Source organism: Quercus robur, chromosome 12 (genome assembly GCF_932294415.1).
Source record: "Quercus robur chromosome 12, dhQueRobu3.1, whole genome shotgun sequence".
Classification (NCBI taxonomy): domain Eukaryota; kingdom Viridiplantae; phylum Streptophyta; class Magnoliopsida; order Fagales; family Fagaceae; genus Quercus; species Quercus robur.
The window spans coordinates 8,054,742-8,070,372 of record NC_065545.1 but is presented as its reverse complement, the minus strand read 5'-3'; the positions used below and the strand labels follow the sequence as shown (position 1 = coordinate 8,070,372).

Genomic DNA, 15,631 nt, shown 5'->3' with positions numbered 1-15,631 from the left:
AGAAGTCCGGTCTCCACTGAACGCTACACGCACCCCCACACACTGAAGAAGTTTCTACCAACTTCTCCACACGCCGCCGCGGATTTCACATGTTCAAATCCTCCTATAGTTACACACGTCGCCTAATGGCCTTGTAGCCCACCGTTCTGCAAACATGAGAAATCTGGAGCTCAACGGATGTTACATGCACCTCCACGCGCCGAATGTTTTCCTAAACTCTCCCCACGCGCCAATTACCGACTCTCACGCGCCGCACGCGCAAACAAACTGCTATTGATGTCATCCTGACGTCATATAATGACGTCATCACTCCACGTCATCAGCCACGCAAGCACGTCCACATCAGCCCTAGTCCACGTTAGCGACAGTCATAGGATGACATCAGTGGCTCTGCTGCCCGATTCGTGACCTGACCCGAAAACCCGGAATTGACCCTGACCAGTATCCGTTGACTTTGACTTTTTGCGTTGACGTTTGACCAAAAGTCAAAATTTTTTAAAGGGCCTATCTTGTTCAGTTTTTCGCGTAAATTCCAATTTTGGATTCCGTTTCTTCATTTGAAGCTCTGAAATTGGTTAATTGGCATATTCTTTATTGTGGTTTCTTTAAAGGCATTCCCAAGAAATTTTCTCATGCTTATCTAACCTCAAGCCGTCATCGAGTTTCCGCCTTGAGTTTGAGGGAGGGTGTTAGAAATATATTAGACATATTAGCCCAATGCCATAGGCCCAAGCCTAATTCTACTTTGTATGCAAGCTAAGTCTCCTACTTGTACTAGAAGCCTATTAGTCTAGGGTTTAGTTTATTATATATACTCATGTTAGGGTTCATTGTAACACAGGTTTTGTACTACACTCTTACACAATAAAGATGTAGCCTTTAAGGGATTCTTTCATAAAGGCTGAACCACGTAACTCTCGTGTTCTTAATGTTCCTATTCTATGCTTCTCCTTTCGCATCCACTCTAACATATACAACATGATATAACACATCGCGTTGCTAATAGTATTATTTAACATAAAGCAACATGTTTAGACAATAAATACTTCAAATTTACCTTTTATCACAATATACACAATACAGTCTTACAACATGCACGGTAATTTATAGGGAAACTTAAAAATTTCCCAAGTTTCTTCTTGATACACAACCTTGAGATTTATATTTACACCTTATCAAACTAGATAAAACTGCTGTGAAGCAGAAGGCACAGGATTCATATCCTTCGCAGCTGCGTCCTGAACAAGGGCGGTGACTAGTACTACAATCTGTATATATATATAGTGATTCTAAAGGTGCTTTCTAGGCTATGCAGGTTCACGAGGACGAGCAGACCAAAGCGAACTGAGAGCACGGAGACGATGGAAGTACTCCCCCAAGCCAAGCAAGCCTCGAGCTGATTGCCGGATTGTTAGGATACGATACATTTGCTGCAGAGTTTGTTGCCTAAGGTGATCCGCCTGCTTTGTACAAGGGTGACAGTTCAGTGATTAATTTGAAAGGGCAATGCATAATATAGACATGGTAAAAATTATAAAAACTCTTTAAGACACAGAAACTTTGGTCCTAGATAATGGATATTTGTTTCACCATGGTTAGATTCTTGGGCTAGATTTTAATATTAATAGGTGAATGTTTATATAAACTATAAACTGGTTTTGTTTTTACAGCCCATAGGTCTGGCTGCTCTCTTCATTTGAAGACACATTGGTGTCTTACATCTTCAAGGAGCCAACTTTGAACTCATAGAATCTTACTTGACATTTGTGAGTTAACTGCCCTATATGCACTTCAACAGCAACCATCTAATATAAATTACCTGGTTTACAAATCCCTCAAGGGCCTCCAACTTCTCCATTGCAGCAATCATCTGAGACCCATAATTACTTGAATTTACAGATTCAGCTCCTATGTTCTGAGCCAGACTCTGCTGCAGTTTATCCATTCCCTGTGAGAGAGCATCTTCTGCTTGCTGCGATGACCGTCTGAGGTTACGAACACTCTGAATTTGGGTATCGGTCAATGGTTCAAGCTGTGGCAAGAGGACCTACCAAAATAAAAAGAGCACCTCATATTTTATGAATAAGGTTGCAGTACAGCACAATCAAATCATGATGATATAACTAATTAATCTGAGACTCAATGCATGAGACTATTGTTAAATGAACCAAAAACATTGGTCTAAATAGGAAACAGCTTGAAGTAGATAAGCAATTTAGCATAATATTAACTTTCTGACTGACCTAGATGTATATTCTTGAAGAGCAAATAGTTAATTTCACAACGACTAAAAAAAATAAAAAATATTGCACAACTCATAGAGCAACTTATCAAAGTGACATTTCCTGCTATATTGATGTTCTAAAAATTATTTGAAGGCACTGCCAACATCCATAATGTCCCAAATGCTATGCATTTCTGTACCACCTTGCTCTGCTAATTATCATGCAACAACTTCAAAGAGGTAAAATTTTGTAAATTCCTTGAGGTTGAAGAATTATGGGGACTTCTGTTTGCAACCATTTTTCCAAAACAGTGGCAGAATGCTGCATGATTAACTTTAATTTTTTTTAATAAAAAAATTAATATGCCTGATTAAAAATAGTTTGTTCAGATATGCAGTCCTACTGCAGGGTTGAAGATAAGGCATTCCATAGTGATAACTCCCAGATAGTGATGTTGTAAATAGAGAGTCAATCCCAAAAACTAAAAAGTAAATGAAGAGACTACTTATTACATTTAGAAGCTCTGACGGGCGGAATCCACCCATCCAATGGAAGAAACGCTCTGCTGATGTTCTCCACACTCCAGATATTAAATAAAAGACATCAGCCTTTGCAGCATCTGCCTTCATGCGAAAAAGATTATAATAATGACTGTAGCCATTCTCAACAAGTATGTTAAGTTCTACGTCAGTTATATGAGCTTGCAGTGCATTTCTAAGCTCACAAATCTGTCTATTTTGTTCTTCGACCCAGTGTGCATATTCCATTTCAAATGCTGCTATGCCTGCAAGATCCACAGTTGGGACTATTTCAAGAACAAAACAACTTTAATGACAAAAGTAGTAAAGAGGACAGGCAATTGTTTTCAAAAAAAGGAAATTTTCAAATGTCATGCTTATTTTTGTATGTATGCTATATACATACACATATAGAGATACAAATATAATTATTGCTGATCATATGTACTTCAGAATTATATCAAGATGTTTGGTTCTGCGCATCATTCTTTGAGAGGCAAACCATACAAGAGAGTGAGACAATGCTTCCCTACTCCACACACACACACACAGAGCTCTCAGAAATAATCAAAAAAGCACTAAAGAAGATATTTTCATTGCTCTCTCTCTAGCTTGGTAAGATTAGAAGCTAAGACCTTCCAACAACCCCACACCTCCCCTCAGATTATCCTGAGTTTATGAGGAACTAGTCTTATATAACAGGTACATAACATAAAAAAAAGCTGCTTTATGAAACTATTGAAGACACAGTGATTAGAAGATAGAAATGGGCTCGTCTCTAGGGTAATCAACACCATGTTAGTCTGTTTCTTTTATATGTCAATACAACATTCCTACCTCAGAAGTCTGACAAAAAGATGCAACCCCGTTGCATTAGGTATTAGGGGAAAAAAAACTTAAAGCATGGGAATAATAAAACCTGGAGTCTCATCCAAGGAAGAGAAATCTAGGCCTGAAAGGATGGAACAGATCATAAAAAGAACTTTTAGGGGCAGGGAAAAATCTTGCAAGAGTCATTTTCTTTGTTTCAGAATACAGTTCTTCTCTAGTAACTGGGCAAAACAACAGCTAAGAAAACTAGGATGACTCACTTTTCCGCATTTATCATATGAACCTTCATTAAATTTCAGAGATACATTTACTGCTAAGAGATTTCTACATTCAGTGCATGAATCTGTCAAGCTGAACTCCCCTTGTACATTGTCTACTATCTCATACTCAGAAGGATACATAGTCCACAATTTAGGTTTTAGAAATTGTATAAGAAATAAAAACATTGACTGAACTCTAAGAGTAAAGAGTAGAAGAACACATAGGTAGAGCAAATACATGATATAGAACAACAATTACCAGCAGTTAGAATCACAAACCTGAGTTTACATTTCCAGAGAATCCTACATGACTGGTATCTGGTGGACATATGTAGACACCCTACAATCAGGCATTCAGTAGTTATCAGATGGATACAAAATTTGAATGCATGATCAATGAGTAAACACATTTGATGATCAGGGGAATACTGAATATGGTGAGCTTCCACTTACCTGCTTCCTAGCTTTCTCAAGCTCCTGCTCCAGTTGAGCCAGCTTCAAACGGCTTGTTTCCAACTGTTGGACATAGGCCTACGAAAATAAAATGAAAACTGAAACTTAATGAGCTTGATAAATTCCAACAATGAAGTTATTACAGGAATGCAAATCTTTTACCTTCTTCCGCAAGCGACTTTTTCGAGCAGCTTCACGATTTTGTGCTAGACGTCTCTGTACCTGTACATAGATATGTGCATTTACATTACCAACACTGATTTAGCAACTGATGGCCTACTTAGATCAGATGCTTATGTGCTCAGTATGACCAGGTGATATTGGGTTGCCCACATGGGTCCTAGTCAAAGTAAACACCACATAATTGAATTCAAATCAAGTATGGAAAAAAAAAATCCTTGATGAACAATCCATAAAAGTAGCAAACGGTGTTTAGCACTTGAAACAGCACATATTTTCTTTCATGTAATATATGCACAATCATATGCTCTCCCAACTTGATAATAATATGATGCACTCTGTATGATGAAATATAAAATAAATAACAAGAAGATGACATGGATATATTTCCTAAGAGTACAGAATTGTGGATGGGGGTAGAGATAGACCATATGGTGCAATTTTTTCACCTTATCACCAGGCTTGTTTGCTTCTTGCTCATTTCCAGAAGGTCCCATCGAATCATGAGATATAAATTCAGTCTAGCAGATCATTTGAGAAAATCATTAGAGTACAATATATAAAATAACTCTAATATTGAAAAACAAAGAGATCCAATTTCATGTATATTCACCTTGTTTTCCAGCCTAGCATCCACCTGTAAAATTGTGGAAGCATTCGGGATACTATCACCTTTAAAGGTATCTCCCCACATGCTAACCTGTTGGAATGGCTCGTATATGCCCATCCTTCTTGAGGTGACGATATAAGTTGATGGAAAGCTTCTATAAATTGACTAATAAGCTTATTAACTCTCCTGCAGCATTACAATAATTAAAGAACGAAATCAAATTAAACTTGTCATCCTGAATTAAAATTAGAAATGTTGGGAATGTTAAGAGATTAATAGAATGATCAATTGTAAAGTGGACAATAACAGAGCAACAAAACTCCAAATTTCATAAATGGTTAGCTCTTTTCCATGCACATTGTTTCTGATCAATGAAATGAGTGGTACAAAAGTTTTTGAAAACCATCTACCACTATTAGCCAGATCACAAATAATGGTTTCTTTAACAATTTGGTCACGTTCAGGATAAGCAGTATCTCTGGCCAAAATCAGCTAATTGACACACAAAGCATACAAAGTGTGGGGGCATATACCTACAATGGTGGATATATGCTCTCACACACAAAGCTAATTGAGCGGTTGTCAGCTGGCATTTTCATTTTTACCTACTGAAACACCATGAGATTTCTACCTAAACTTACATGTTTAGTTGTTTGCACAAGAAAATGATAGGCAACAAAAAGACTTAAACCTGAAAATTTGATGTTGAGATGGGCAAACTTATGACACAGATGGAAAGCAGAAATGGACAGCATAAAGCTTCCGCTGAAACAGTTATTTGATTGCTTATAGACTGTAGGTTTCTGAATCTCAGGAAGTGAATTAAAGGATTGAGGATCAATGCCCAAAGCCTAAACTTATTACAATCATTTGGAGAAAATAACACTTAACAGCAAAATGTAACGAAGATGATCCACCCACAATGAGCCCTATATAGTAAAAACTAACATTACACTTGCTGTTCTTCATGCATTTCTGCATCCATCAGGATGATGGTGAAATCTCCCTATTATCATCCTCTCATAAAAACAACCAAAACGTATTCCAAGCGCACATAAAAGCATATCTTTGTCATGCTTGTTGCATTTTTCTCACCTCAACCAATTTTTAGATCTCAACCAAAGTAAATCCGAATTTTAAGACTATTAATTGTATTCAACAAACCCCAAATATATAGCAACTTCAGTGATTTCCTCATTAAGATAGGTAAAAAGTTCTTAGAGAAATCAGGTTAAACAGCCCTTGTGTGGATTAAACCCAATCATACATATTCTGTAAGAGGAAGAGAGGCATGAGTCCACTAATAACGTTCCAAAGGCAGCAGTGGTGCTCCCTTTGTGGCATTCACTATGTGTTAGTCCTTCTCTCTTAGGTGCCCTCCATATTTGTCGAAAATGACTGAATGCAAAAGGCTTGCTGGGCTCACAACTAGAGATCTAAATCCTCTGTTGTGTTATGTATCTGTTTCTAGAAACCACATCATGTATCAAAAGTCAAAACAGTAAATTGTTGGCCACAATCAAGGCTAGCTACTATATGAATGGTTCTTTTCTCCACAGCTAACCTATGAAAATTCCATCAAAGTTTAAGCCTCTACGTCTTTCCTTAACAAGAATCTTGAACATGGGGAACTAATAAATCAACGTTTCTGACAAATCAAAGTCAAATTGAGTAATTCAACTACTAAAGATATTTAGCTATACTTTTAAGATTGATAAATGTTTGACTATATTCTCCACCACATGTCTCAACAATCTAACACAAAATTGTCCTACAGAATGGCCAGTAATTGTAATAACATGTTCTGATCTTTCATAAATCAGAATAGGTGAAAAGTCATTTCATCAATAAAAGAAGCTCAGCCATTAACTTATTAACCAGTGGATTAAAATATCATACTTAACTGGAAGCAGAATAATTAGAAAATTGGACTCGTTCCCCAATTTCTTTGTGAAACTAATTGTACTTATTAACCTGTGGATTAAACTATCATAATTCGGGTGGTTTGTATTCAAATGAAATCAACTCAATTCTGGTAAAAGTAAGGTTATAAGCATAGGGCAACAATACATGAGAAAGATTTGCAGCTTCTAATTTTTCAATAAGATTGAGCAAAGGGAATCCAGTCTGCGCACGTGCCCCGTGCACGCACGCACACGTGTATTGAGATAGATGATTTCAACATCTACTGCCATTGTGACTGAGCTCTAGCTCAAATGGCACCTGTGGTCACGTGTTCAAAATCCATACCACTTCCCAAAAAAAAAAAAAAAACTCTCAGGTAACATTGACAAGAACAAGTAATCATAGTGCGTTTACCTTCACAACAAGCGGCTATGAATGAATCCTTTGCAGCAAAATGGCGCCAAAATCACATGATTCATTAAAAACTAGCCAAAAACAAAGTACTTAATTAGCCAGAATTCTACAAGTACAAACAAAAAATTCCCACAAAAAGGGTATATATAACAAAGTCCCAACTTTGTAAACAACATTAAAACAACCCCACAATAGTAATTTCCTTCTTTCTCTTTTGGCATGAATATGGAGTTTCATTGAACCAAACTGAAGATAGTACTACAAAACTGCTCCACCAGTACAAAACTACAAATCAGAAGCAGCTTAATGCTGCAAAACCATAAGCACTTTCAACTAACTTAACAAAGAACAAACCAGCTAAGGCTCAGTTCAGTTGGAAACTCACAAATTGGAACGCAGAGAGAGAGAGAGAGAGAGCAAAAGTTTGAGTAGTACCTAAACTTGATGATTAACTGCAAAGTTCCAAATTAAGCTGAGTGAGGCCTATAATTTGGTATTTAAACCTGTCTTAAGCTCAGCTTCAGCGAATTAATAATGTCTATTCCACGACGAAAGCAAACAAGAATCCGAAAGTAACATAACGACTAAAGATTAAAGAAACGGAACCCAATAAAATAATAAAGATGAATAAGAACAAAACATTATAATATTTAATCAATAAACTAGTAAAAATATTTGGTCCATTATTTGAACGCTACAGTCAAACGTTAACGTGGCTGTGTTCCCACTAAAGAAGTACTACTAATTAAAAGTGAAAGCCTCCCTACCAAAACCAAAATAAATAAAAGTAGTGGTGTGGTTTGTCGCTAAGAATGATCGTATTACTTCTCATGATACTTGGTAGGAGTTGAATTGGTGCTTCATCAAACGTGTTGTGCAAGTAATGATATTGATAACTTTATCGATCAAAACCAGTAGTATATGTGGTATTATCCTTAATTAAATGTGTTGTACACATAACGATAACTTTATCAATCAAAGCCGATAATCTATGTGGTATTATTTTTATTTTCACGTAACTTGAACTTGATAAGTTTATACTAAATTTTAAAAAAAGAAAAAAAAAATATATATATATATATATATAATAAAGTAGTTTTTTTTTTTTTTTGAGAAGAAATAAATGAACTAGTTAACAAATTAAGAAAAATGCTTTAAAAAATTAAAATTGCGCACCAATTTGGTAGCTTAACCTACGCACCCCCTTCCCCCTTAAAGTGCGCATAGTCCTAATGCTGTCAAGCCCATGGCGTATAGGCTGACGTCATTAATAGGGGGTAATTGTGATTGGTCGGGTGGGTTCGATGTGCCACGTAGAGAGTCTTGGTTTGTGGCTTACTTGCGAAGTCAGTGAGGTTATCGTTCCCCCCTATTGATTAATTTTACATTTTTTATTTATGTTGTTGTATCTGATTTTCTTGAACATGATATACACGTAACAGTTGAGTCAGCACCTGGCAAAAAGTCCATCAAACGCGTGCTTTGTCGATTATGTGGAAAGGGTTTTTTTAAAAGAAAGATAAAATTAATAAATAAATACCAAGAAGGTAGGTACGTAATATCGCTTTCACATACACTTTGACATGTATATGATACTGCAATATAATTTTTATAATACACTTTGACATGTATATGATACTGCAATATAATTTTTATAATTTATATAAGAGTTATATTAATGGATATCTTTAAAATAATTGTTAATAAATCATATTAGAAAAGTTTTAATATCACTTTTAGGAAAAATATAAAAAGCCCTCAATAAAATTAAATGCTTTATTATTTTCTCATAAAATATATATAAAAATAGTTCATAAACTAATGTTCTTATGGCATTTTTTAACATTTTCCTTTATATAATTTTACTAATTCATACAATCATATGTTAGGTTGATCTAGTTATAGCTTACTAAATCAATTAAAATGTTGGTACTAGCTTAACTATTAATAAAATTTAAATGTTTTCTGATTCACTTTTTACTATAAGTAGGATTTTAAAAGCTTGGCAGATAGAAGGTTGTTGAGATCTACATTAGAGTATTCCTTTAGAGTGGATATAGGCTTTAGACTGGTCTTCATTTACGCCTCACCTTATCCTTAATTACATAACAAAGGAAATGAAAACTTCGTAAGTAATTGGATGTCAATTTTTAAGTATTTAAACCATTTTCGGAGTTAGAATACTCTTTTTGTGGTGTGATTGGGGTTTACACCTATAATACCTTACAAATGATCTATTGGAGCTAAGAATACTTTTGGAAACGGCACTAGTTTTCGCCTTTTTGATCTATGATATTTTTGTCTTAAAATGCTCAATATACATGGTGAAGAAATTAAACGTACCCTGTTATAAGTAGGGTACTAAACACATCTTGCTTAGGAATGTGTGTTTTTTAGAATGTTGAGACTAATTGTCTCACTCAACTAGATATGAAACTTGCTCAAGCAAGTTCCACTTGAGCAAGAGAATCAAGATTTGTTCGAGCGAGAGAATCAAGGTTCGTTCGAGGGAGAATTGAGGTTCACTTAAGTGAACTTTTACAGAAAGCACATCTTCAATCAATTTTCAATCCTTACAATTGACAAAGGGTACATAACAGATTTTAAATTACATTATCAATAGATTATGGATATATGCCAATTCAAGATCCTAACAATTAGTACATTGTAGGAGACATATTCACATTTACTATTTATATCAATTTTATTGTGTGCTAATACAATATACTCTAATCTAAAAAAATATTTATTTTTTATAAAAAAGGTTTTGAAAGAATACTAAAAAAACCATTATGGAGTGTACGATGTGGAAGATTCTTCACAAAAATAAAATTCTTCTCACAACAAGAAATCCAAAAAAAATAGAATAAAAAAAACCAAGAGGTGAGCTTTTACTTTTTTCTCGTGCCGGTATTTTGCCGTTGTATTTTGTAAGATTGCATGCGTGCAAAGTAAAGAACCATGAATGTGATATTGTGATTATTATCACAGTTTTTTTTTTTTTTTTTTGAGAATCATTATCACAGTTGTAGTTATCGTATTTTTATGAATTATATTTTAGACTTTATCCCGTATACTTTAACGCAATTATTGGCTAGTTGGCTAAGATAAGATCAACAGGGCCGACCCAAAGCCTAGGCCTAATGCCCCCACTACAAAAAAAAAAAAAAAAAAAAAAAAAAAAAAAAAAGTATTTACCTTTTATAAAAAGACCCCAATCTCATTGTAAAAGGTCCAAAATTTTTAAAAATATGAATTTTTTCAAATAGTTGTACACTTTTAATTATTATTGATATTAGGAATATCACAAATTTTATTATAAATTTATGTAAGGACTGAGTTTGGATTGGACCCAATATAGGATTGGATTTTAGCCCAACAAACCCAAACAATGAATTTGTAGAGCGTGGGTGAAAGAACTAGTTCTATTCCAAAAGAAAGACAATAATAGTTGCTGATTTAAGAGCATTAAACACAAATAAGATAAGAAAATATGTCATCGGCACGGCCTAAGGAGCTATGTTATAATATCTTGTTGATGAACAAAGTTACAAGAGTTCAAAGTATTATTACAAAGATTTCTTGGTTTTTTCCATCTTCTCTTTTTTCTAGGCCACCTTCCCATGCTATATACTATAATCTTGGTATCATCTCTACCATATACGTGTAGGGTTAGATTCTAGGAACTTCTTCTTGTCCCATCCAACACCTCCCAGAACCATCAACTAGAAGCTGTAAGGCTGCTTGACCACTGTTCAGGTATCACCTCCACATTAATGCGGCCAAATAGTTAGTTGGAAGGCATTTAATGTGGAGGTAGCAGCTTTTAAAGATATTTGTTGCCTCCCTTTGCTCATCTCTTATCTAATGTTCGACTCTTAGTTGTGATGCAACCTTAAAGAATGTCCAAGATAATAAGACATTCTTACTGACCTCAGATCTCTGTTTCCGAAATGACTTTTCTCCTTGGACGTATGTTGGACTATCACATACAATCTTTATTTCTTCTTTTTATACCATTCCCATTATAACCTTATTTGACCATCCTCGGATTGGTTAATATCCTTGGATTGGGCCATTGGGCCATAGACCCAATTCATACAGTTTTAATAGTACCTTCTAGATAATTGGCCCCTACAATTTATAAATTGACATGTTACTAATCACAAAAAGTATTTTAAATATTCATCAATTACATTATTAAAGCTCATCAACTACTGTTATTGTCATATTATATTGTGAACATTTTGTAGTACCTTTAGCATTTTCCTTTTTTTTTTTTTTTTTTCTAACAAGGCTTTAAAAAATTTACAAATGTGTTAGATCATCAATGATGATTAATCTCCTTAATAGTTTGAAACTTTCATATTTGTAAGCTAATCTACTACAAAGCCACACATCAATTAATATCATAGATTATACATTAGATTATAAATGTAATTAACTATATATCGTCATATATCCAAGATAAATTATTTTTCTTTTTAAAAAATAATTTTTTTTTCTTTTTGTTAAATTTATGTTTCAACTATGATATTCAATTCTCTATATGAAATTACTCTTAGTTTTAGTTAGTATTATTCATTAAATTATGTATTTAATATATCAAATTAACCTCAATTTGATTAACATTAAATAATTTTATTCAATTACCTTCTCCCCTCTCCCCTTGTGTGTGTGTGTTAAAATACTTAATATTCTCAAAAGAAAAAACAGCGGGTTAATCCCACATTGGAAAATAAGTGTGAGTTATAGAGGTTTAAAGTATGTGCTGTGTATCCAAAAGTTAGGCCATTTTGGATATACACTATTGTTAGTTTCTTTAAAACCTTCTCCCCTCTTCCCTTGTGTGTGTGTGTTAAAATACTTAATATTCTAAAAAAAAAAAAAAAAACTCCATATATGATTTATAATGTCTTTTGAGTTGTCAAAACCCTTATAACTCAACTGATTTTTTTGATATTTTCAATAGAAACGTTTAATGTTCAAATCTTCCGACTAAAAACTTTTGTCTTTTTTTAGTAGATGTGACTTAATCAAGATATCCATAGAGACCCTGCTTGAATGAATATAAATTATAAATAAACTTCATAATGGCAGCCTTAATAACGCCTTATTCCACTCTTCAACTTTTTCTGATCTCTTCCATAGGAAATTGCTCAATTTTCTATTCAATAGCTTCAGGGTTTGTTTAGTTTGGTATTTTGGAAGTTTAAAAGAGCGTTTTAAAACCCAAAACTCTGTTTTATAATCACAACTTCTCATCACTTTTTTACAAACGTTCATTTTAAATTCAAAAAATAGTCTCCCAACAGTTTATATAAACACACCCTTAATTACCTTCTTGGAAAGGATAAAAACACTAGTCCAATGCACTTCAACACTAAACAACACAGGTTGAATCAATTGAAGCCTACAGGCAAAGGACAATAGTTTTGAGGTCCAAGAAGAGATCCTTGCCATTATCTTAACAAGGATGTTCACTTGCACTGTAGCATCTCAAGAATATGGCCTTATTTAAAAACATCCTAGTACACAAGCAAAGAAAATATCACTTTTTTGAGAACTTGCACACATGGACATCGCAAAATATAATCCCAATGGAATGAATCATAAATCTTCATGAGGTCCACTTTTATTTTACCCCTATTGTTCCTAAAATTTTGAAGCGTTTGATTTTTGTGAATACTAAAGATCTTGTATACCCTAGGTTGTTCTAACGATTTTGTTGGATAATTTGGCTCCAATTGGCACCAAAACTTGTATAGAATTCAATTCAAAAAATTATTGGAAAATGTTTTTAAATTTAGTAGTTTCTTAAATTGGAATTTTCATTTGAAATGAAATAGTCTTACCGAAGATTGAGATATCATTTCTTTATATTAAAAAATATATATATTTTTTGGTTATTTGCCCACGAGTCAAACTATTTGCTTCCTAGACTGTGTCTTCTTGTGTCCAAGAGCCAACTAGCTTTTGAATAACCCAAACAAGTTGGAAATTTTGATTTTTCTAGTTAATTTTTTTGTATGCAAAGAGAGGTTTTAGAGAGCTATAAAATGTGTAAGTACTTTTGGATCAATAAGTTAAAAGGGTTAGTTAGATATTCTAGGCATGTGGTCCTTACTAGTGTATGATTTAGTATTGGGATCAATGAGTTAAGGAATAAGTTAATCTAGACGGGTGATCATATATGATGTTTTCTGTAAGTTCCACTTGTTTTGAGATTCGGAATATGCTCTTAGCTTAGGTAACAGAAACTTTGAAACTATTTTGTTTCCTTTTCATTTTACTGAAGTCTCTTTAAAGAACCAGTTAAGAGCCTTGCGATGACACTTGTCGCAAACCAAAAAAAAAAGACCTTGATTATACCTAACCAATTTAAGCTAAAAACTTCTACGAAAGTACTCAAGAACCCCAATTACATTTACGTGGGGTTGAATTTCAATTAAAAAGTGTGGATAATCTCTAAACCAACTTTTACCCTTCAATCATAATATTTAGAGTTCGCTATGACAAAGCCATGAGGGTCCTTATCGTTATCTTCTCCCTCTCTCTCTCATTCTAATTTGTTAATTTTTACATACATATATTCATATAATTTATTGCATTACTAGAACCCTAGGGGAGATTAGGAGAGCGATAGCATATAATATTAGGCCAACGAACACAAAGAATCTTTGGCCAAACACAATATACAAAGAAAGAGCACAAATTTTCTGGCCCGAATGAGTAATGGCTAAAGGCCCCCCTTATTGACACAAATTTTTTAAAGACAAGTTTTTGTTTTGTCAATTGTGCTTAGAACTCTTTTGAGATTCGCTATCCAAAGAAGGGAATGGGCCTCTAGATAATTGGGTTGCTCAACATAAGTACATAAACATTAGGAAAGCACCTCTAGGTACCTCCTTTTCATATAAAAAAATTGCTAGTTGATCGCACCAAACTTCAGAACTATCCGATTCCTAATCTGGAGGGGAAAGTGACAGGAAAAAAGGACGTCCTCCATGCTTTTTAAAAGAAGATGAAGAAAAAGTCCACAGATCTCTCTTATCACTAAAAAAGAGATTAAAAAAGATTCTAACTTGGTCCAAAACTTGAAGTCAGAAAAGGAATCCACATTGGATTTGAATATGCAACAAGAAGAAAATCGTAATCTGAAAATCATGTGAAGTTCTTCTACCACCGTAAACAAGCTCACAACTGTTGTTATAAGTCTCCTATATGACAGACTGTGACGTGAAGGCTGTGAGTGGCTACCAGTTACTTTTACATGAACCCACTACTTTTTATTCACCAATCATAATTAGCCACGTAGAGAGTTGTGGCAAAAATTATGTAGTTTTTTTTTTTTTTTTTTATTCATGCGAGTCACAAACATACAATTTTTTCTTATTTAAGCATATATACCATACAAAATAGGGATTTGGTCAGCATTTTATCTTACTATAGCACGTACAACATGGAATTTGGGAATAACATGGTATTGGCAGCATATTCCCCCCTTTGTCCTAATAGTATAGGGGAAAAGCCAGGACAGACAAAAAAATGTTGCGTCAACTTGGCATCCAAGGTAATAAGATTATAAGAAGAGGGGAAAAGCCAAAGATTAAAAAATAATAACAAAGGAATTATACCGCTAAGCAGCAACCATTTACCAAATGATGCTTGGCCATTTCCCATTCACGCATGCTTGGTACTTGTTCCACTAAAGGTGTTCGAGCTCTGGTTATATATTCTAATTAAAAACATGACTTTTCATGATAATTCAAATTTAACCTAATTACAACACCTTTTATTGAGGAATTGCTTAAGTATGCAGCTCAAGTGTTTGTTAAATTAATGATTCTCCCAAAAGTTTAATTTCTTAAAAGCTTAGGTTAACTTTCTGTTCTAATACCATATTAAATTACCGATTTTTCCAAAAGTTTAAACTGATGAAAAATGAAAATTTTAATTATTTAATCACATAATTCTAGGAATGTTCTCCTAAACGTTGAGTTGCATTGGTCTCAAGAAATAAGATGTCCTACACCTTGCTTGGAAACACCAGCAGAGGAAAACACCAACTATACTTATCCCAAGTTCTGAGGCTCCAAAAAAAAACAGGTTGGATGAAGCTGGCTTGGAGAATATCAATGCCTTGACTTCACCGTCGACCACAACATAGACATGGGCATGTTGGCTTGATTTTGGACAAGGATTAGGGTGGCATAAGGATATGGTTTGGTATCT

At 34.2% G+C, this 15,631-nt stretch overlaps 2 protein-coding genes across 2 annotated transcripts in view; one reads left to right on the top strand and one right to left on the bottom strand.

Moving 5' to 3' along the window:
- The window catches only part of LOC126710384 (uncharacterized), a 102,575-nt gene that overhangs the window by 82 nt on the left and 86,862 nt on the right, over window positions 1–15,631 (top strand). The gene's annotated exons all lie outside the window — the stretch shown is intronic.
- LOC126710389 (transcription factor TGA7) lies at window positions 1,044–7,995 on the bottom strand. Its single transcript, XM_050410817.1, has 10 exons — window positions 7,832–7,995; window positions 7,397–7,467; window positions 5,081–5,263; window positions 4,917–4,988; window positions 4,450–4,509; window positions 4,288–4,365; window positions 4,114–4,174; window positions 2,738–3,009; window positions 1,820–2,047; window positions 1,044–1,460 (listed from the first exon to the last, which is right to left on the bottom strand). Exons 3-10 carry the CDS (start codon window positions 5,192–5,194, stop codon window positions 1,308–1,310), a joined length of 1,038 nt encoding a protein of 345 aa, XP_050266774.1. The 5' UTR covers window positions 5,195–5,263; window positions 7,397–7,467; window positions 7,832–7,995; the 3' UTR covers window positions 1,044–1,307.

Coding starts and splice junctions, on each gene's coding strand:
- LOC126710389 (XM_050410817.1), bottom strand. CDS start 5,194: ATGGGCATATACGAGCCATTCCAACAGGTTAGCATGTGGGGAGATACC. Junction 4,510..4,916: donor CAAACAAGCCTGGTGATAAG/GTGAAAAAATTG, acceptor ATCTATGTACAG/GTACAGAGACGTCTAGCACA. Junction 4,366..4,449: donor AAAGTCGCTTGCGGAAGAAG/GTAAAAGATTTG, acceptor TTATTTTCGTAG/GCCTATGTCCAACAGTTGGA.